The sequence below is a fragment of the Geotrypetes seraphini genome, chromosome 1 (genome assembly GCF_902459505.1).
Source record: "Geotrypetes seraphini chromosome 1, aGeoSer1.1, whole genome shotgun sequence".
In the NCBI taxonomy this organism is placed as follows: Eukaryota; Metazoa; Chordata; class Amphibia; order Gymnophiona; family Dermophiidae; genus Geotrypetes; species Geotrypetes seraphini.
This window is the reverse complement of record NC_047084.1, coordinates 177446935-177468385: the sequence shown is the minus strand read 5'-3', so window position 1 is coordinate 177468385 and position 21451 is coordinate 177446935. Positions and strand designations below refer to the sequence as shown.

Sequence of the window (21451 nt, the reverse complement as noted above, 5' to 3'; positions counted from 1 at the left end):
TGCAGGGCTATGGGTGTGCTCTAAATCTCCCTCTGAAAAATCTTGCCTCCTTGGCAGCTCTGTGATAGAGAGCTGCAAGTGGCATGATCACATCATCCTCTTCCTGCAAAAACTATACTGGCTATAAGTGCCTTATAGGGCCAGGTTTGAAATGTTATCTTTGATTTTCAAAGTCTTCACAGACAAAATGGGTCAGAGCATCTAAAGCAGGGGTGTCTAACCTACGGCCCCGTGAAGTATTTTGTGTGGTCCCTGTCAAGGGCATTGCAGTGTTTTCCTCTGCTGCCCCTGGGTGTTTACTGTCTTGCTGGCTCCCTCCTCTGTCTTGCTGCAGCATTTGTGTGGCTCCAGAAACATTTTTTGGGGCCAATTCGGCCCAGGGAAACCAAGAGGTTGGACACCCTTGATCTAAAGAATATGTTAGCTCTCAACACACCTTTAAGGACTCTAAGATCTTCTCAAGGAATATCATTATCAGTACCCTTGTTAAAAAGAAGTTGCATGATGTGATACCCACCAGCAGGCCTTCTAAGGATTAGCTCCCACACACGAGAAATCACTCCTAGAGGGATTACACTGAACTCCGCACCTGGACTAACTTGTTGCACAACCTGTAGCTTAGACCAGTTTCTGATATCTTATTCAACTTTACTTATAATATATTTCAACAACTCATCCATTTATCCTGATGATTCTATACTACCCATCTTGTCCCGTGTACTATATATTTATCTAATCTCTTCTTGCTCACTCAACTACCTATTAATATTCTTTATTATATTCTATTTGAATGTTTTAATGCTTGCCTATTAAGTGTTTCTTATGTTCTGATATGTTCTTATTTGTATAATGTTGACATTGTGAGTATCATATAGAAACATGATGACAGATAAAGTACAAATGGCCCATCTAGTCTGCCCATCTGCAGTAACCATTATCTTTACTTCTCTCTAAGAGATTCCACATGTCTATTCCATGCCTTCCTAAATTCAGATACAGTCTCTGTCTTCACCATTTCCTCTGGGAGACTGTTCCATACATCTACCACCCTTTCTGTAAAAACATACTTCCTTAGATTACTCCTGAGTCTATCACTTCTTAATTTCATCCTATGCCCTCTCATTTCAGAGCTTCCTTTCAAATGAGACTCGACTCATGCGAATTTAAGACACGTAGGTATTTAAATGTCTCTATCATATCTCCCCTCTCCCACCTTTCCTCTAAGCTAAAGTATACATATTGAGATCTTTAAATCTGTCCCCATACACCTTATGATGAAGACCATGCACCATTTTAATAGCCTTCCTCTGGACCGATTCAATCCTTTTTATATCTTTTTGAAGGTGCGGTCTCCAGAATTGTATACAATATTCTAAATGAGGTCTCACCAAAGTCATCAAAGGGGCATCAATACCTCCTTTTTCCTACTGGTCATACCTCTTCCTATGCAGCCTAACATCTTTCTAGTTTTAGTTGTCACCTTTACAACCTGCTTAGCCACCTTAAGATCATCACATGCAATCACACTCAAGCTCTGCTCTTCTGTCATGCACATAAGTTCTTCACCACCTAAACTGTACCGTTCCTTTGGGTTTTTGCAGCCCAAATGCATGACCTTGCATTTCTTAGCATTAAAGTTTAGCTGCCAAATTTCAGACCATTCTTCAAGCTTCGCCAGGTCTTTCTTCATGTTATTTACACCATCCTGGGTGTCTACTCTAGTACAGATTTTGGTATCATCTGCAAAGAGGAAAATCTTATCCGACAGCCCTGCAGCAATATCATTTATAAAAATGTTAAAAAGAATAGGCCAAAGAATAGAACCTTGAGGCATACCACTGGTAACATCCCTTTCCTCAGAGTGATCTCCATTGATCACTACCCCAGTTCTTGATCCAGCCTGTCACTTTGGGCCCCATCTCGAGGGCACTCAGTTTATTTATTAGGCGTTTCTATGAAACACAGTCAAAGGCTTTGCTAAAATCTAAATACACCACATCTAGTGCATCCCTCTATCCAATTCTCTGGTCACCCAGTCAAAGAAATTGATCAGATTTGTCTGACAAGACCTACCTCTAGTGAATCTATAATCTATATTAAATGCATATTCTTCCATATTATCTATTATGGTATCATTCTTATTCAGCTGACATCATATTTCTGTTATGTGATTATTTTATAATGCTGTTAAATGATTATTTTTTCTTAATCTGTATCATGTTAGTCATATTTCTAGAATTCAATTTGCCATCTCCAAGTATGCCTCATTGATTATATTGGTACTTATATTTGGTCATTTTACTATTGTTATGCTGTTAACAAAATTATAAGTTTTATACCAAGCTGTACATGCTATGCACCACTTATGCCAAGCTGTACTTGCTATGCACCTTTTTGTAAAGGTGGTTAATAAATCCCAATGAATTAATGAAGAAAAGCAGCATAGGTCCCTATGTGCCTTTATAAAACAGGTATCTAGAACCATTCCTAAAAGTGCATAAATTCAAACACAAAAATTTAGATCTATTCTGAAAATCTATAAATTTGTTTTTATACTCTATTGGGTCTTGACCCATAAGGTGGTACTTCAAAATTACTGGTAAAGGTTGCAGCCACCACTTTGAACTCAGAGTTGGCATGGTTAGGAGCCACTAGGGTCGCTCCTGCCCATGCTGATCCTGGATTTAAAGTGGTGGCTGCAATCTTTAGCAGTAATCTTGGAGTACTACCACAAGGGTCAAGGCCTGATAGAATAGTTGCTCTGGTGGGGGGGGGGGAGGTGGTGGACTTCAGGAAGGGGAGAGTACTCATGGAGGGATTAAGGAGAGGGTAATTGCACACACCAATATTCGGTCTACTATCCGTTAGCTAACTTGTTAAAGTTAAGAAAGTCTTTTTGCTGTCCTATTTTTACCCAGTTAGCTAAATGGGTAGGGAGCTGAATTTTGCCACTACTGGTTAACTCCACCCAGATTTCCCTGGAATTATCCAGATAGTGGTGGGGCAGTCAGAGAGGATATTCTAAGGTACTACCCAGATAGATGCACCTAATTATCCCAGAATGGCTCGCTGACCACAAGTTAAAGAAAACCATCAGTTCACTCAACTTGGACAACGTTAAAATTTTTAGATCATTTACCTCCAGTCCCGATACAGAAAACAAAATGTCAATCCCTATGGCTGAATTCCTATTCCTATTCCTAAAACTGAAACATTGGCTAAAGGCAGACATTCGAACATTAAATGATGTAATACGGGACGATAAATTAGTGTCTTTACTTCAAATCCAGCAATCGTTTAATATTCCAAGAACTCAAGGTTATAAATGGTTGCAACTAAAACAAGCCGTTCAGAGAGTTCCCTGAATGGCGTTCTTTAGTAAGTCAGCATAGTCTGCCAGCCATATGTTTCCAAGTGGATGTTCAAGGACATCAAGCCTCCAAATGGTATACATATGAATACCTCTCATAAAAACCAAGAACAAGCTTAAGAGATATCTGGTGTATGGAAACACAACAAAACATTTCTACTACTCAGTGGCCACGGATTTAGACTCGGAGGATGTGTTGCACAGCTTCAGCATCTATGCGACAAACTTTGTTTTTTTCTATTATATAGAATATTTTGGACGCCAGTCAGACTTCAAAAACTGGATAACACAAAATCAAATAGATGCTGGCCCTGTCATCTTGAAGTGGGGACACTGTATCATCTTTTATTTTATTGTCCGTTGATACTTAGGGCCTGGTTTACAAAGCCGCGCGGTAATGGCCCCGAAGCCCATAGAGATTTAAAGGGCTTCGGGGCTGTTGCCATGCGGCAGCTGCTAGCGCGGCTTTGTAAAACAGGCCCTTATTTCTGGAAATCAATGTGGGGTAAAATTAATTTTGTTTTAGGTGTCTCTATTCCGTTGTCATAGACTTCTTCTTATAATGACTGGGGTGGCCATACAACTAATCACCAGAAATTGGAAAAATTGGGATAGACTGAATTTTACTTTTAGGTGGGAAACAATTTTTTTATATTACTGTTATGAAAGAATGTTAGCGGAGCAATATGGGAAAATTAGGAATTTTAAAGAAATTTGGAGTCCATTGGAATCATTTGTTAAACACCTTAATGATTAGTATTCACCTACCAGATCTGATCTTAGTTCCACATGAATCCAGGAAGGGGGGGAGGGATGGGTAATTTGCAAGTATGTAAGCGCTGTTTATTGAATTTTTGAATGTATATGTGTTACACTTTTATATGCTTAATAAAATCAATGAAGATTTTTTTAAAAAAGAAAACCATCAAACGACTGATAATCTTACAGAATGCTGCAGTCCCTCTCATCTACGGCAGTGGCGTACCAAGGGAGGGTGGGGGGCGGTCCACCCCGGGTGCAAGCCATGATAGGGTTGTTCCCAGCCTTGGAGTCATGGTCCAGGTATTCCCTTCTCATGGGCCTGGGGCTCTGGGTAGTCTCCAGCATGTTAGGCCCAGCATGTTCCCAGCCTTCTTGCCTGTCCGGTCCGATGGCCTTTTTCCTTCCGTGAAGCTGATAAAAATGCCGGCCTCGGCAGTGATTTAGCTACATTGCCCGTAGCTTCCCTTCCTGCTTTCCGCGTCTGCCAATGACACAACTTCCTGTTTCCGCCCAGGATTGTGGCAGAGGCAGACACGGAAAGCAGGAAGGGGAGCCACGGGCGATGTAGCTGAATCACTGCCGAGGCCGGCAGTTTTCTTCAGCTTCACAGAAGGTAAAGGGTCATCAGACAGGAGAGAAGGCTGGGAACATGCTGGGCCACGGGGACTACCCAGAGCCTTGGCACCGGGCTGTGAGAAGGGAAGTTCCCGGACCATGACTCCCAGGCCGGGAACACCCCCCTCATGGCTTGCACCTGGGGGAACATTGCTAAAAATATTTTTTTACATGGGGTGTGTGTCAAAAATGATGGCAGGGGTATCAAAAAACAATGGGCCCTGAGTGTCACATACCCTAGGCACGCCACTGATCTACGGTCTCAAGAAATCGGATCATGTAAGCCCGTATTACAAAAACTACACTGGCTGCCCGTGGAAGCAAGGGTTATTTTAAAGTTTGCTTTCTTTTGCTTCAAAACCATAACAAGTTCATCCCCAAACTATCTATCCCATCATTTCAAATTTCCAGGCACAACTTGTACACATGGTTCCTATTTGTTTGCCTTTCTATCCTTGAAGGGCTGTATCTACAAGAGATTCCTTGATAGAACACTATCACTCCAAGCAGGCAAATGAAATAAAAGTTTAATTAACTTTATCTCAAAAGCACTTTCTTACTAAACTTTTAGGAAGTCAGGTGGGGGTGGTGTATGTATGAAGGACAATTATAGAGACCACCCCCGGCAAAAGAAAAGATGTGATAGTAGTAAAGACTGTAACATAAGCAATATCAGAAACTCATTTCTTAGTATTGCAACGGAAAGTGAAACGAAACAAAAATCCATACAAAAAAGGAGATTATCGCAGAAAAATAGCTGGAAAGCGATGACCACAAATGCTCGCAGTCTAAGCAACAAAGTTCATGATCTGCAAGTCCTGATGTTAGAGGCAGATCTAGATATTGTCGCTATCATAGAGACATGGTTCAGTGAATCACATGGATGGGATGCAAACATACCGGGATATAATCTTTTTAGGAAGGACAGAGATGGTCAAAAAGGTGGAGGAGTAGCTCTCTATGTAAAGATCAATATCCAAGCGACCGAAATGCAAGGGACCTGGGGAAAGGAAGAAGCAATATGGATTGCTCTGAAAAGAGAAGATGGAACTTCTATCTATATGGGTGTAGTCTACAGACCTCCGACTCAATCGCAGCAAATTGATAAGGATCTGATTGTGGATATCCAAAAGTTTGGAAGGAAAGAGGAGGTTCTGCTGTTGGGAGATTTCAACCTGCCGGATGCGGACTGGAATGTTCCATCTGCAGAATCGGAAAGAAGTAGGGAGATTGTGGATGTCTTTCAAGAGGCTCTGCTCAGACAAATGGTGACGGAACCCACAAGGGAAAAAGCGATATTGGATCTGGTCCTCACAAATGGAGAGAGTATCTCTAATGTTCGAGTGGGTGCTCACCTGGGAAGTAGCGATCATCAAACGGTTTGGTTTGATATAACGGCTAAAGTGGAGTGCGGCCGCATGATACTTAAAGTCCTAGATTTCAAATGTAAGGACTTTAATGCAATGGGAAAGTACCTGAAGAAAGAGCTGTTAGGATGGGAGGACATAAGAGAAGAGGAAAGACAGTGGTCTAAGCTGAAAGGAGCGATAAAAATGGCTACGGACCTTTATGTGAAGAAAATCAATAAAAACAAGAGAAAAAGGAAGCCGATATGGTTCTCCAACCTAGTGGCTGAGAAAATAAAGGTGAAAGAGTTGGCGTTCATGAAATTTAAAAAAAACCCAAGAAGAGGAGAGCAGAAAGGACTACAGGGTGAAACTAAAAGAAACCAAGAGAGAGATACGTTTGGCGAAAGCACAGGCGGAAGAACAAATGGCTAAAAATGTAAAAAAGGGAGACAAAATTTTTTTCAGATATATTAGTGAAAGGAGGAAGATGAAAAATGGAATTGCTAGGCTAAAAGATGCTGGGAACCAATATGTGGAGAGTGATGAGGAGAAAGCAAATGTGCTAAACAAATACTTCTGTTCTGTGTTCACAAAAGAAAATCCTGGATCAGGACCGAGATTGTCTAGCAAAGTTACACGAGAAAATGGAGTAGATTCTGCGCCGTTCACGGAGGACGGTGTTTATGAGCAACTTGAAAAACTGAAGGTGGACAAAGCGATGGGACCAGACGGGATCCATCCCAGGATACTAAGGGAGCTCAGAGAGGTTCTGGCGAATCCTATTAAAGACTTGTTCAACAAATCTCTGGAGACGGGAGTGATTCCTGGGGATTGGAGGAGAGCGGATGTGGTCCCTATTCATAAAAGTGGTCACAGGGATGAAGCAGGAAACTACAGGCCGGTGAGCCTCACTTCAGTTGTTGGAAAAATAATGGAAGTGTTGCTGAAAGAAAGGATAGTGTACTTCCTTGAATCTAATGGGTTACGGGATCCGAGGCAACATGGCTTTACAAAAGGTAAATCGTGCCAAACGAACCTGATTGAATTTTTTGATTGAGTAACCAGAGAGCTGGATCGAGGACATATGCTAGATGTAATTTACTTGGATTTCAGCAAAGCCTTTGATACAGTTCCTCATAGGAGGCTGTTGAACAAACTTGAAGGATTGAAGTTAGGATCCAAAGTGGTGAACTGGGTCAGAAACTGGCTGTTGGACAGATGCCAGAGGGTGGTGGTTAATGGAAGTTGCTCGAAGGAAGGAAAGGTGAGTAGTGGAGTCCCTCAGGGATTGGTGCTGGGGCCAATCCTGCTCAATATGTTTGTGAGTGACATTGCTGAAGGGTTAGAAGGAAAAGTGTGCCTTTTTGCAGATGATTTATAACAGAGTAGACACCGAAGAGGGAGTGGAAAATATGAAAAAGTATCTGCAAAAGTTAGAGGAATGGTCTAATGCCTGGCAACTAAAATTCAATGCAAAGAAATGCAGAGTAATGCATTTAGGGATTAATAATAGGAAGGTACCGTATATGTTGGGAAGAGAGAAGCTGATATGCACGGACGGGGAGAGGGATCTTGGGGTGATAGTGTCCGAAGATCTAAAGGCGAAAAAACAGTGTGACAAGGCAGTGGCTGCTGCCAGAAGGATGCTGGGCTTTATAAAGAGAGACGTAGTCAGTAGAAGGAAGAAGGTGTTGATGCCCCTGTACAGGTCATTAGTAAGGCCCCGCTTGGAGTATTGTGTTCAGTTTTGGAGACCGTATCTGGTGAAGGACGTAAGAAGACTTGAGGCGGTCCAGAGGAGGGCGACGAAAATGATAGGAGGCTTGCGCCAGAAGACGTATGAGGAGAGACTGGAAGCCCTGAATATGTATACCCTAGAGGAAAGGAGAGACAGGGGAGATATGATTCAGACGTTCAAATACTTGAAGGGTATTAACGTAGAACAAAATCTTTTCCAGAGGAAGGAAAATGGTAAAACCAGAGGACATAATTTGATGGGTGGTAGATTCAGGGGCAATGTTAGGAAATTCTACTTTACGGAGAGGGTGGTGGATGCCTGGAATGCGCTCCCGAGAGAGGTGGTGGAGAGTAAAACTGTGACTGAGTTCAAAGAAGCGTGGGATGAACACTGAGGATTTAGAATCAGAAAATAATATTAAATATTGAACTAAGGCCAGTACTGGGCAGACTTGCACGGTTTGTGTCTGTATATGGCCATTTGGTGGAGGATGGGCTGGGGAGGGCTTCAATGGCTGGGAGGGTGTAGATGGGCTGGAGTAAGTCTTAACAGAGATTTCGACAGTTGGAACCCAAGCACAGTACCGGGTAAAGCTTTGGATGCTTGCCCAGAAATAGCTAAGAAGTTAAAATTAAAAAAATTTAAATTGAATAAGGTTGGGCAGACTGGATGAACCATTTGGGTCTTTATCTGCCGTCATCTACTATGTTACTATGTTATCTCTTTGATAAATTGCTATGACTCCACTTCTGCCTTAATGTACTTCTAAAAAAATTCCAGGAAAAATTTGATTTATCTTACCATGTTAATGTAATTTTGAAAGTTTTTTGTTATATCGCTGTCTGTATATAGGGCTCCTTTTATCAAGGTGCGCTATGGTGGTTAGCACTTCGGACATTTCATCACACGCTAACCCCCGCGGCAAGCCTATAAACTAACTCCTCGTCAATGGAGGCGTTAGCGACTAGCTCAGCAGGCGGTATTCCGCGCGTTAACCGCCTACCACACCTTGATAAAAGGAGCCCATAAACTGCTCTGAACTGTTTGTGGTATTGCAGTATATAAAAATAAAGTTATTATCTACTAGTCTTATAGCCCGTTACATTAACGGGTGCTAGAATATATGTGTGTGTGTGTCTGTCTTTATTTTTTTTTCTCTCTCTCCTTAGCCGCTTTCTGTATTTCTGTCTGTCTTTCTTTTTTCCTTGGATGTCCACTACCACCCCTTGCCTGCTCCCCCTGTCCATTCTCCCTTCCTTTTACCTCCCCTGTGTCCTCCACCACCCCATCACTGCTCACCTTATCCAGCAGCAGCCCTTCTCCCTTTGTTTTACCTCCCCCTGTCCATCATCACCTCCTTCCTGCTCCCCCTGTCCAGCAGTAGGCCTGCCTTCATTTTTCTGCCCCCCCTGTCCATCAGCACCTCTTCCCCTGTCCATCAACCCCTTTTTCCTGGTCCCCCTGCCCAGCAGTAACCTCCATTCCTTTTTCTGCCCCTCCATTTCCGTGTGCTGCAGCATTTCCCTCCCAACCCACTTCCCTGTGCAGTATTTTCCTCCCCCCCCATACCTTCCTCCTTAACTCCATGCCCTACCATTTTCTCCCCTTCTGCTCCCTTTCCTCCTTCAACTTCATCGGGCAGCAGCAGCAGCAGCATTTATAATTAATTGCTGTTGCCAGCTTCAGGTCTTCCTCTCTGGCGGGTCCTGTCTTCATGAAAACATGAAGTAGGCAGGACCCGCCAGAGAGGAAGGCCTGAAGCCGGCAACAGCAGCAAATTTTAAACGCTGCTGCTGCCTGAAGAAGCCAGGCCTTAACCACAAAGCTGGGGGGGAGGGTTTTAAAAGGTATTGCGTCGACGGTGGTGGTGGGGGGTTTGAAAAGCCATCGTTTAAAAACTTACCTGTTTTATTTTAAAATGCCGTCCGGGTTTGGCCGCAGCGGCCTGCAGCTGCCGACAGCCACTGTGGCCAGCAGCCGCGGCCGACATCCGCCTCTGGAGGGAGAGAGAGAGTTTTGTGGTGCCCTACAGCTCACAGAAAATGGGTGCATGCAGGTGAGAGTATGCATGTGCTGCTTAGAGTTTTATTATATTAGATAATAATAAAACGCTACGCGCACATGCGCACTCTCTCCACGTGTTCCCTGATCCCTGATCTGTCGGGATGTGCCGTCAAGAGTACGCATGCACGCTTACTACGTCACCACAGGCGAGCAAATGCGGAGTCCTGCCGTTGCCTTCCCGAGCCTGCTACTTACTTTTACCATGCGTCCCGGGCACGTAGTGCGGTGGAAACAAGAGCGGAGCGAAAATGGAGGCTGAAAACTCAGCGGACTTCCCCCCTCCCCTCAGAGCAGGCCGCACCACGCTGCCCCTTCATTTTGATATTTTGCATATTTGCATAATGAGGAAATTGATAGAAAATTGTGTTCATTCATTTGTGAAAAATCATATGAATTTTATGAATTTGAAAGCTCTGTTTGTGCAGACTGTGACTTTGCCTGCTGATCCCTGAAGAGTTGATGATGAATGCCTGAATGGGCAACGAGCCAAGTTCTCCAGAAGGGGTAGGGGAGGGAATGGGGGGGGGAGAAGAAGAGGGAATAGCGAGAGAGCCCGATTGCGCATGCCCACGACATATCCCCTGTTCCTACCTGCTTGCTAACAGCTCCGTAAAAAGAAAAAGGAAAAAAAAAAAAGGATCTGGAGCAGGGCTCAGCATAACACAGCTCTTCACACCCTGCCACTGTGTGAGCGCAGGGACAGAGAGTGAGAGATGATTACTTTATAAACAAGCTTGCCACTGGCTGCCACTGGGAAATGTGCTGTATTTCCCCGGTGCCAAGGGGTAATAGCAGTGAGTGAGGTCTTGAAGTGGTAACGGTTCAGTTGCCTCCAGCCTTCTCCTCCCTGTGAAATGTGTTGATCTATTACACTGTCAGTTTGTAGAGTGCTGGAGAGAGGCTTAAAAAGCATGGATTTAAAGACGCTTGGCTCTGCACTCATTGGGGATTTGAACGTTTTTGTGTGCTTTAAAAGCTCAGTTCTATGGTCCTAGGAGGGGAGCTCAGAAGAACGGCAGGACACGTGTGATATATCATTCTCTTCCCGCTCCCCTCTCCCCCCCCCAAAAAAAAAAAAGTTATCATATCCAGATATAATGAAAACAAATTAATAAAAGGTCCACAGGTTTATTCAGATATAACTTTTTTGCTGAAAAGACATATACTGTATATTAATCACACCCATAAAGAGTGGCACTGGATTTTTTATATTATTATTTTACTTTATGGTGCTGAATAAAATCTTTTTGATGTCTGTCTGTAGTGGAAATCAAATTTTCATATTTCAAGCCAGTGGTAATGCAGCTGCTCCTCCTGGCACCTCCTATGGTTTTATCCCTTTTATTATTTTATTGAAGATAGGACTTTTAGAGTTCTAGAAAATAATTGTTTCTATAATAATAAAATGCTAAGCGTGCATGCGCACTCTCACCACGTGTTCCCTGAGATCTGATCTGTCGGGATGTGCTGGCAAGAGTGCGCATGCGCACTTACTATGTCACCACAGGCGAGCGAATGCGGAATCCTGCCATCGCCTTCCCGAGCCTGCTAATTACTGTTACCATGGACAGGGAGAGAGACAGAAAGAAAGACAGACAGACAGACAGGGGGCCAGGGAGAGAGACAGAAAGAAAGACAGACAGGGGGAGAGAGACAGAAATAAAGAAAGACAGACATGGGGAAGGGAAAGCGACAGAAAGAAAGAAAGGGGGCAGGGAGAGAGACAGAAAGAAAGAAAGAAAGAAATGCCTAAGTCTACACATCTATTCTAGCACCCGTTAATGTAACGGGCTAAAAACTAGTTATTAATAAACATGTAGGAGCCTCTTTTACCAAGTTAACTCATTTTGCATATTAAAGCCTATCTATGTGTCTGTGTATTTTAGTAAATATTCATAGACATTATTACAATTTTACCTCTGCTGCTCTAACTATGACCCCAGGAGCGCATATTTTCTCCCCTTTTAAAAGTATTCAAGATCTTTTGGCATATGTTCTTTTTATGTACACAATCCAGTCATGCAGTAAAACTTGTTTTAAACCCAGTAAAACTTGTTTTAAAATTATAAAAAAATTTTGTGTTGTTCAGCTCATATGAGTGAGCCAGTGCTTTATTCACTTTATTCAAATATGACCCCATTTTAACAAATGAAAATTCACTTTATCTCCAATGGTTAAAATAAAATAGTCTGTCTCCCCTTTCCCTGTCTCACCCACAATAGTAGAAACAGTGGCAGCAGTTTTGCAGGGCCTATGAGTCAGTGTGTACTCCCAGACCTCAATAGTCTGTCTTAACACCCCTTTCAGGGCAGCTCTGGATCAAGGGCCCAACCTGGCTGGAGTCCCCCAAAGGCAGTCTGTTGGTCCTTCACTCGGTTAGCGCTCAGTGCCTACACCTGGGGAAAAGAAGTATTAGTGGGTGGGTTCACCCTTTTCTCCCTCCAGGAAAATTAAAAAAAAATGCTTCTGTGAACAAGGTTGGCAAATAAATTAGACAGATTTATTTTAACTATATACATAGGCCTAATCACAAAGTCATCTATCATACACAACTTTCAACAGTTTCAGTGATCAAACCTTGAAGAAATTATTATGCAATTAACCCAACAGCATTGCGCACTTCTACGAGGAAGTAAACATGCAGATAGGCAAGGGTGACCCGGTGGACATTGTATATCTGGATTTCCAGAAGGCATTTGACAAGGTTCTGCATGAATGACTACTTCAAAAAATTGCGAGCCATGGAATTGAGGGTGAAATACTTGGATTAAAAACTGGCTGGCGGATAGGAAACAGAGAGTGGGGGTAAATGGCAATACTCGGACTGGAAAAACGTCACCAGTGGAGTGCCGCAGGGTTCGGTGCTTGGACCTGTGCTCATCAACATATTTATAAATGATCTGGAAATTGGTACGACGAGTGAGATGATTAAATTTGCTGATGATACGAAGTTATTCAGAGTAGTGAAGACGCAGGAGGATTGTGAAGACCTGCAACGTGACATAGACATGCTCGAAAAATGGGCATCGACATGGCAAATGAGGTTCAATGTGGATAAGTGTAAGGTGATGCATGTCGGTAACAAAAATCTTATACACTAATACAGGATGTCCGGGGTGGTACTTGGAGAGACCCCCCAGGAAAGAGACTTGGGAGTACTGGTCAACAAGTCGATGAAGCCATCTGCGCAATACGCAGCGGCGGCAAAAAGAGCAAACAGAATGCTAGAAATGATTAAGGGGATCACGAACAGATCGGAGAAGGTTATCATGCCGCTGTACCAGGCCATGGTACGTCCTCATCTGGAATACTGTGTCCAGCACTGGTCGTCGTACATGAAGAAGGACACGGTACTACTTGAAAGGGTCCAGAGAAGTTTCAAGTTTATTTAAAATATTTGATATAATTGCAATATCCAAATCCAATGCGATTTACATAAGTTAAAAATTGACAAAATAAAAAATCCAACAAACAGGACATTAAAAACAATTAAATCAAATAGTACAATTGAGGGGAGGGGGGAGGGTAAAAAAATGGATTAAATACAATTCCAAAACAAATAAAAAGGGATGGGTAAAGAAACAAAAGGTAGGGGAACATTACCCACTTAATTTTTGCTTGACAATGTTCCTTGTTCATTACAAGGTCCAGAGTGAGATCAAATAATTTTAAATGAATCAATTAAAAGCATCCTTATACAGCTAACTTTTTAGTAGACCTTTAAACTTGTAAAGTAATTTTTCTTCTCTTATGTTGAATGGAAGCGAATTCCAAATTTGAGGAGCTGTAACTGAAAAGATCATATCTCTCCTTGAATAAATGAATTTTAATGAGGGGATTACTAACAAAGATATGGTTAAGGGGCTGGAGGAGTTGCCGTACAGCAAGAGATTAGAGAACCTGGGCCTCTTCTCCCTTGAAAAGAGGAGACTGAGAGGGGATATGATCAAAACATTCAAGATACTGAAGGGAATAGATAAAGACAGGTTGTTAATCATCTCCAAGATGGGGAGAACGAGAGGGCACTATCTAAAGTTAAAAGGGGATAGATTCCATACAAATGTAAGGAAGTTCTTCTTCACCCAGAAAGTGGTAGAAAACTGGAACGCTCTTCTGGAGGCTGTTATAGGGTAAAACACCCTCCAGGAATTCAAGACAAAGCTAGATGAGTTCCTGCTGAACCAGAACGTACGCAGGTAGGGCTGGTCTCAGTTAGGGTACTGGTCTTTAACCTAGGGGCCGCCGTGGGAGTGGATTGCTGGGCACGATGGACCACTGGTCTGACCCAGCAGTGGCAATTCTTATGTTCTTAAATCATTAGTTCAAAATCTTTTGAACCTTTTAGACCATTTAGTTATGACTGCCTCCTCTGTAGTTGCAGGCTCCTCCCAAGTTTCTTACCTTAGTCACTAGGTAGGCGTGGCTGTATACCTAGAGCCTTCCTATCCTTTCCAGTTCATCCTCACCTAGTCTCCAAGTTCTCACCCAATCTGTGGAAGCTCTTTGGGGTAGGTAGGTGCTGTTTTCTATGGCCAATGGGCTTACTCCTATGGTAGATTCCTGGTGGTTCCACTTTAGCTCTGAGGGCCCTTGCCCTCCCAAGAGTGCTCCATCTCTGCTGCTGGTTTCCAGGGAGCCTTCTTCCTTGTTGGGTCACTAGTATCAATCATATCCCAGTGGCCTGGTGCCTCTGTTGGGCTACTAGTATCAATCCACACTTTTGTAGCTTTCACCACCTTCAAGAGGAGCCTTTGGGTGCTGGGGTCCTGGTTACTATCCTTCAACAGGGCTCAGTGACCACCAGTGATAGGGTATCCACTAGAGGCCTACCTTTGCTCTTCTTGGTCCTCAGGCACCAATAATGCCTCAGCAGGCCCTTTTCTTCTGCCCTGAGTTTGACTGCCTGCCTTGATCCCAAATCCCAAGGGCTGCTTGTCTTTTTCTGCCCTGAATTCCCTGCTCCCAAAGGCTACCAATCTGTTTTTTTCAGGAGTGCCCCAAATGATACATCTCTGCTGGTACACAGCATTTCACCTCTAAAAAGAACTCTGTGCTAGTTAATAACAGAGCTCTGAGAGGACCAGGAGAGCTTGACCAAGATGGCGGACTGAGGTCTTTGGGGACGCTGTCGTGGTAGATCTCAGAATTTTTCATCACTTACCAGATGGTAAAGAGGAAATCGAAGGTCCAGGTCTTCCCGGATGAAATGTGCTGTGGACTGGCCCGATGGACGTATTCATCGAGCGTAGCTCACGAACACCACAACCGAGAACTTCCTCAGCTGGAGAACGAGTGCAGGCTGAGGCGCAGGAGTTTTCCTTCAAGGGATGAGCGCAGTCCACCAAACTGCCCCACAGCAGCGGAAGAAGCAGCAGCCCGGGGCGTGCTCCTGCTGGTTTTGTAAAGTGGCAGATCCAGCTCTGGTTTGAGGCAGGAGGAACTGTTTGATTTGTCATCACAGCAATCTGTGGGGGAAGCACGGCCGGCTCATGAAATTTCTACGGTAGCTACTGTGGATACAGGTACTTTGTTTGCAACAGGGGCTCCTAGAACTGAGTTTTCTCCCCTCCAGAGACCTGAGGTAATCAATTTGGAATGCTATTGCTAACTTGCAATTCTCACTGGGGAACCAAATACAGCAATTTTCCACTCAGTGTACTAAGGTAGTTTCAGAAAATCTGGAACTTAAAAATAAAGTAACAACTTTGGAAAATAAATCTGATGATTTGGAAATTTGGATGAAAACTTTGAAAGCGCAAGCTTTAACTTGGGTTAAAGACTGCAAATTTACATTTCAAGCAAGAAATGTTGGAAAATTCCATAAGGAGATGTAATCTACAGATCATTAATTTCCCATAAGTTTTCTCAATAACTGCCTTAATTATGTTTAAAAGATATATGAATGAGATTCTGAAGGTGCCAGAATCCTTTTATCCATCTCTCTCTAAGATATATTACCTTCCAAAGAGAGTTGGGCATCATCATTGATTCCACATTGTCCTTCAATGACCACCTCCAATCCTTGGTAAAAAAATGCTTTTTCAGCCTTCACATGCTGAAGTAAGTTAGATCCTACTTCCATCAAAAACATTTTACCCTCCTTGTCCAATCCATCATCCTCTCCAGATTGGACTATTGCAACTCTATTTACTTAAGCCTAACTAAGAAAAACCTCCACAGACTCCAACGGATTCAGAATGCCGCGGCCAAGCTCATCTTCGTTAATAGTAAATTTGACCATGTCTCCCCGCTGCTGGCCAAGCTCCACTGGCTTCCGATAATCGCCAGGGTCCACTATAAATGTGCCTGTTTAACTTTCAAAATCCTATATTGTATCCTCCCTCCCTTTATCCCTCTTTCTTGGAATTCCTCAAACCCTAATACCACCAGATCCTCCCACAAATTAAAACTATCCTTCCCCTTGCTAAAAGGCATTTCCCACACAGGAAAGCTAGGGACCTCCCTCCACTTCAAAATCACTGAGCTCTGGAACAACCTTACCTCCCCTCTTCGGAACTTGAGCTCTCTCCAAGTTTTCCGCAAACATCTGAAAACCTGGCTTTTCTCAAAAAATGTAAGTCTCCCTCCAACTTAGGAATCAAGGAAACTCTTATATCTTGGCATCCCAAGTCCTCTAAATTTTCTTCACACTTCTACCTCTAACCCTCTGTTGTAGTTCCTTCCTATTTCTCCTACTGTAAACCGCGTCGAGCTCTACGAACTTGGAGATGATGCGGTATACAAACCTAAGGATTAGATTAGATTAGATTAAATGTCAAAATCCAAACCGGCAGAATTTATCTGCTGATAGTTTGGATTTAACTATTTTCCTTGAGAAGTCGGAAACTGAGGTTCAGGTTTTGCTATTGATTCTGATAGAGAATGGATGTTAAAGCTGTTTTTTAAATATAAAGATGTTCCATTTTTGACTAATACTATCAGAATGTTTCCTGTATCTCGCTTTACACAGAAAAGACGAAAACAGTTTCTTATTTTGAGACCACAGGTTACTCAGCTGGGGGCAACTTTTGTTCTCCGATTCCCCTGTAAATGTGTTTTGGTTTATAAGAAAGACAGATACGTCTTCTATGAGCCATAGCAGTTATCTAAATTTATCTCCATTAAGAGTAATTCTTGATTAATTATGGGTATGGCTGGCTCTCAGATAGCAGCACAACAAAGAAAAATGGGGAGACCCAATGATCCACAGTGAAAACAATTCACCGATGAAAGCAAACACAAAAACTGTAGATACAGATGTTCTGGAGATAATTTATTAAACACTGACATATAAAACCATGAAAATTCAATTTTAAAAAGTACAATGATAAAAAATACAGTGATAAAAATCACTGGGTCCGGTTGGATTTTTATCACTGTATTTTTTTATCATTGTACTTTTTTAATTGAATTTTCATGGTTTTATATGTCAGTGTTTAATAAATTATCTCCAGAACATCTGTATCCACAGTTTTTGTTTTTGCTTTCATCGGTGGCTCTCAGATAGCTCAGAAAGAATAGTTTAAGAGAAATTAGACTGCATCTTGATTTTCCTTTTTTTTAAATTTGCTTATTTGTTTAAAAATTTCAGCCTATCATCAGCTCCGCTTTCATTTAAATGGTGGACTAACTATACTTTGTAACATTTTGCTTAAATTCCTAAATCTTGATTCTATGTTTGATTGTGGTTACATTGTATTTTTTCTTTTGACTTGAAATTTGAAAAATGTCAAATGTTAAAATCAATAAATAAAGAATTCATGGATTCCAGACTCTTCAAAACCAATTTCCAGCTCTCTGGGCTTTTTTCCCCACTATTTTCTCCCTCCTTTGAAATCATGGCACTTCGCCTATTCTGATTCAGCTCTTCTCAGTTTACATCATTACATTCATTTGGGCCCACAAGCTTTATTCCCATTCATGAAATAATCTCTTAAAATGCATACCATTATACCCAAGTTAGAAAATGACACAGTGACAATTTTTTTTCCAGTCCCCACGGGAACTCATTTTCCCTTCCCATCCCGGCAAGTTATTTTCCTGTCCCTGCCCCATTCCTGCATGCTCTGTCCTCATCTGCAAGAGCCTCAAACACTTTAAAATCATAAGTATTTGAGGCTTGTGCGGTTAAGACAGAGCTTACAGGAATGAGGCAGGGACAGGGACAGCAACAAAACTCACAGGGACGGAACGAGGAAATTGAGTTCCTGTGGGGAAAGGGAGAAATTGTTCCCGTGTCATTCTCTAACCCAAGTATCTTAGTGTTTATCCCTCAGTGCATAATTTGCATAGAATGTTAACCAGACCTCTCTGCACACTCAGCCATGTGACTTTCACAAATTGGATACAAATCTCCTGCAGCCAGCTAACTGGCAGACATAATTATAGCCCACTGACGTTTTAGGGTAAAACAGAATAGATCACACTAGTTTCAACTTACCGCTGAATATAGCATTCAAGATCAGTGAGAGAAAGAAATACCAGAATATTTACAAAGAAGAAAGTAAACAATACATCACCGTGAAAAATATGCTGCATCTTCTAGCCTTTCTAGCAAAGACCGGGAAGCCCTCTAACAATTGTCTGGCCAGAAGAGCTCACATGAGGGTTCCTGGGCAGTAAGTGCAAGTTACCCCACAGGTGAACTTCAAGCCAGCCACGTTGAGAGGATTGCTTTATACACACAAAAGCACAAAATGGTACATGTTCCCAGAATATGAAACTGATGCATGTTTTTTACAATTGTAAGGTAAGAACAAGACATCTACTCATAGTGAGGAAAAACAGGTCATATCAGTATGTGAAAATTCTAGCCAGAGAATCTATTCAGTCTAAATTACAATGTATTAACCTCACTGATAAAGAGTTCAGTTCTCAGCAGACCCTAACAAGCACTGAAAAAGTTTCATCTGCCTTACTGATGGTTGAGACAGTAAAAACAATGGCAATTTCGCCATGTCTACCTGTGAAACTATGCAGCTTACAGCCCTATGCAATGCTATCCTTCATGGTATATAGGCTCTATAATATATAGGCCCTAGGATATAGCTCTAAGCTAAATATTGCACTACAATGGATTCTAATATTAACTGGATCCTATTCAGGAGGGGGTAGAAGTTTGTGAATGTTCACTGGCTCACAGGACCACTGCTGACTGTCACTCCAGGGAATAGGTCAAAATTGAAGTCCTTATAAGATATTTTAACTGTAAAACAATAGAGAACCTCTTATTTCAGTTAAAAACTTGTTCGCACAAAGTAAAGTAAGCTGCAGTTTATCTTAGTATTTGTCTATGGTATATTGAGAGAGAGTGGAGAGAAGAACTGTGTTGAGTGGTGTTTATAAAGAAGGCATGGAGTAAAGTCAAGATTGGAACTGAGATCCCAAGCAACTTTAAACAGGTGGCTCCCTCCCAGAGTGGTCACCACTGAGCACCAGCAGGAGGTAATCCTCAAACAGTTTCAGTGTTTACAACAAGGGCCTTGGAGATAGTCTTCCCCTTGCCCCTCCAGACCCAACAAAAATTGTGATTTATAAAGCATTTGAAACAAGAATACTTTAGAAAATGCACTTTTTTATATATAATTTAGATGCACCAGATTATAAACCAGCTTAAGCAATTGTGGCCAGAAGGATCCGACATCAGGCGAATTCTCTGTGTTGTAACATGCTCATTGATTCTGAAGATGTACAGCAAGGGGGCAAAAAATTCAGAAGCCTCTGAAATTCCTGATGAAGGACACTCAACAAGTGGGATTCACCAGGTACCTTTTATTAAGATTCTGAAAAGAAAAGTATATCTGCTTCAGATGATTCAATGTTTGAAAAATATGACAGGCAATATTTTAGTCTGCTATTGAGAAAGACCTAGGAGAAACCACTGCTTGCCCTGGATCAGTAGCATGGAATGTTGCTACTATTTGGGTTTCTGCCAGGTACTGGGACCTGCATTGGCCATTGTTGGAAACATGAAACTGGGCTAGATAAACTATTGGTCTGACTCCATATGGCTATTCTTACATTTTTATTCTATGTGTTAATTTATATTTTCTCATTATGTTCCTGTTTATTGAGGCTTTCTTCCACTGCATGCATAGAGTCATAATTAAAGAATCAAAACTATTCTGCATGCAGTGAGTAAAATCAGGACTAGATTAGCCTGTCCTGAAAAATGGAATCAATGGACAATCTTGTGCAAAATGGCTTGAAATGCTCCTTTAGTTGTAGGCGACTCTGGTCCATGAGTACCACAAGCCAGTCAGAATTTCACAATGTCCACTCTGAATATACATGCTGCACTGCCTCCATTGACTGCATTTGCAGCTCATGCATATTCATGCATGACTGGTTTGGGGCATGGTCACACTTTCCACTATAAATGTAGTAGTTAGAGCATGATATGGGTCTGGGTCTCCATCTTCATGGTTGGCTACACCGCCTACCAGGCTACTCTAGACACCTGCTTTCTGCTGTACTAGGATTTTCTAAGGGCCTAAACACACCTATATTGTAGGCGCCACTCCACATGGTTGTCAATCAGCCACTAGGCGCCGCTTATAGAATCATGCCTAGTGGTGCCTAAACTGGTTTGGGTGTGGCTAGGCACTGTAGAGGTAGGCCCTGGTACATTAGGCCTATTTTTCAGGTAGGCATCGCTAAGCACCTCGTTAGGCGTACTAAGAGTTCTGCACAGAACTCTTAATTGGTAATTTAACTTTTTTTTTTTTTTGGATTGACTGAAAACTGGCATGGTCAATTACTACGTCAATTGTCAATTAAAAAAAAGTTGCGTGCGTATTTGATTAGGGCACCTAGTGGTATCTAACATAGACGTCCTTTATAGAATTTGGCCTTAAATATATACATGTTTATATGTTTCATTTTCTTATTAATTGTGTCCCTGGACAGGAAAATAATGAACCATTAACACTACAAGAAGTGGCTGATCTTTGCAGAATGCGTTGCCTCAGCATCATTTTTCTTTCATTTTTGCCACTTTCACAACGTGCTCGATCCAAGATCGTGGAATCCTACTGGAATAAGCGAGTGTCTACATTTTTGAAAATGGTATGACTAGAATAATACAAGTTACAAAAGTAAAACTATTGATATTGATGTTCTACTTATGTGTCTTAACTGTAGGTAAGCATCTGTCTGAACATGATCTCCTACATGAGCTGTTAGAGTATGCACACAGTATTAGGGAAGTATCCTTCTCAGGTGAAGGAGATCCTGTTTCTCATATCCAGGTCCCAGTAAATCAGATCCACCTATTGGTTCCTAGTAAACACAAGGAGACAAAATTGTATTTGGATTGGATTCATATAGTCTACTAATCTTGCTATTCCAAATATTCTTGCCTTTTATAAATCTAGCACCAGATGTCCTATCTTGTTATGTAAAGTGAGCAAGCTCTAATGATCTTGAAAACAGCTCTAAGGATTTTGATGAAATTGGGTCAATCTACGGTTTTCACTGTGAGAAAGTGATTTATGTAGGTCTGGAGTTTGGCAAAACTCATTTGCTGGTCAAATGAGGGATTTTTCAGATATT

The 21451-nt window shown here is 42.0% G+C and overlaps 1 protein-coding gene across 6 annotated transcripts in view; it reads left to right on the top strand.

Moving 5' to 3' along the window:
* The window catches only part of LOC117359357 (probable ATP-dependent RNA helicase DDX60), a 254746-nt gene that overhangs the window by 31418 nt on the left and 201877 nt on the right, over positions 1-21451 (top strand). For all 6 annotated transcript variants that reach the window (XR_004539215.1, XM_033941992.1, XM_033941983.1 and 3 more), the window contains exons 7-8: positions 19489-19662; positions 20807-20965. Coding sequence is in view for 5 of the 6 variants with exons in the window: in XM_033941992.1 (XP_033797883.1) it covers positions 19489-19662; positions 20807-20965 (333 nt within the window). In the remaining variant the exon portion in view is untranslated. The remainder of the gene's footprint in view (positions 1-19488; positions 19663-20806; positions 20966-21451) is intronic.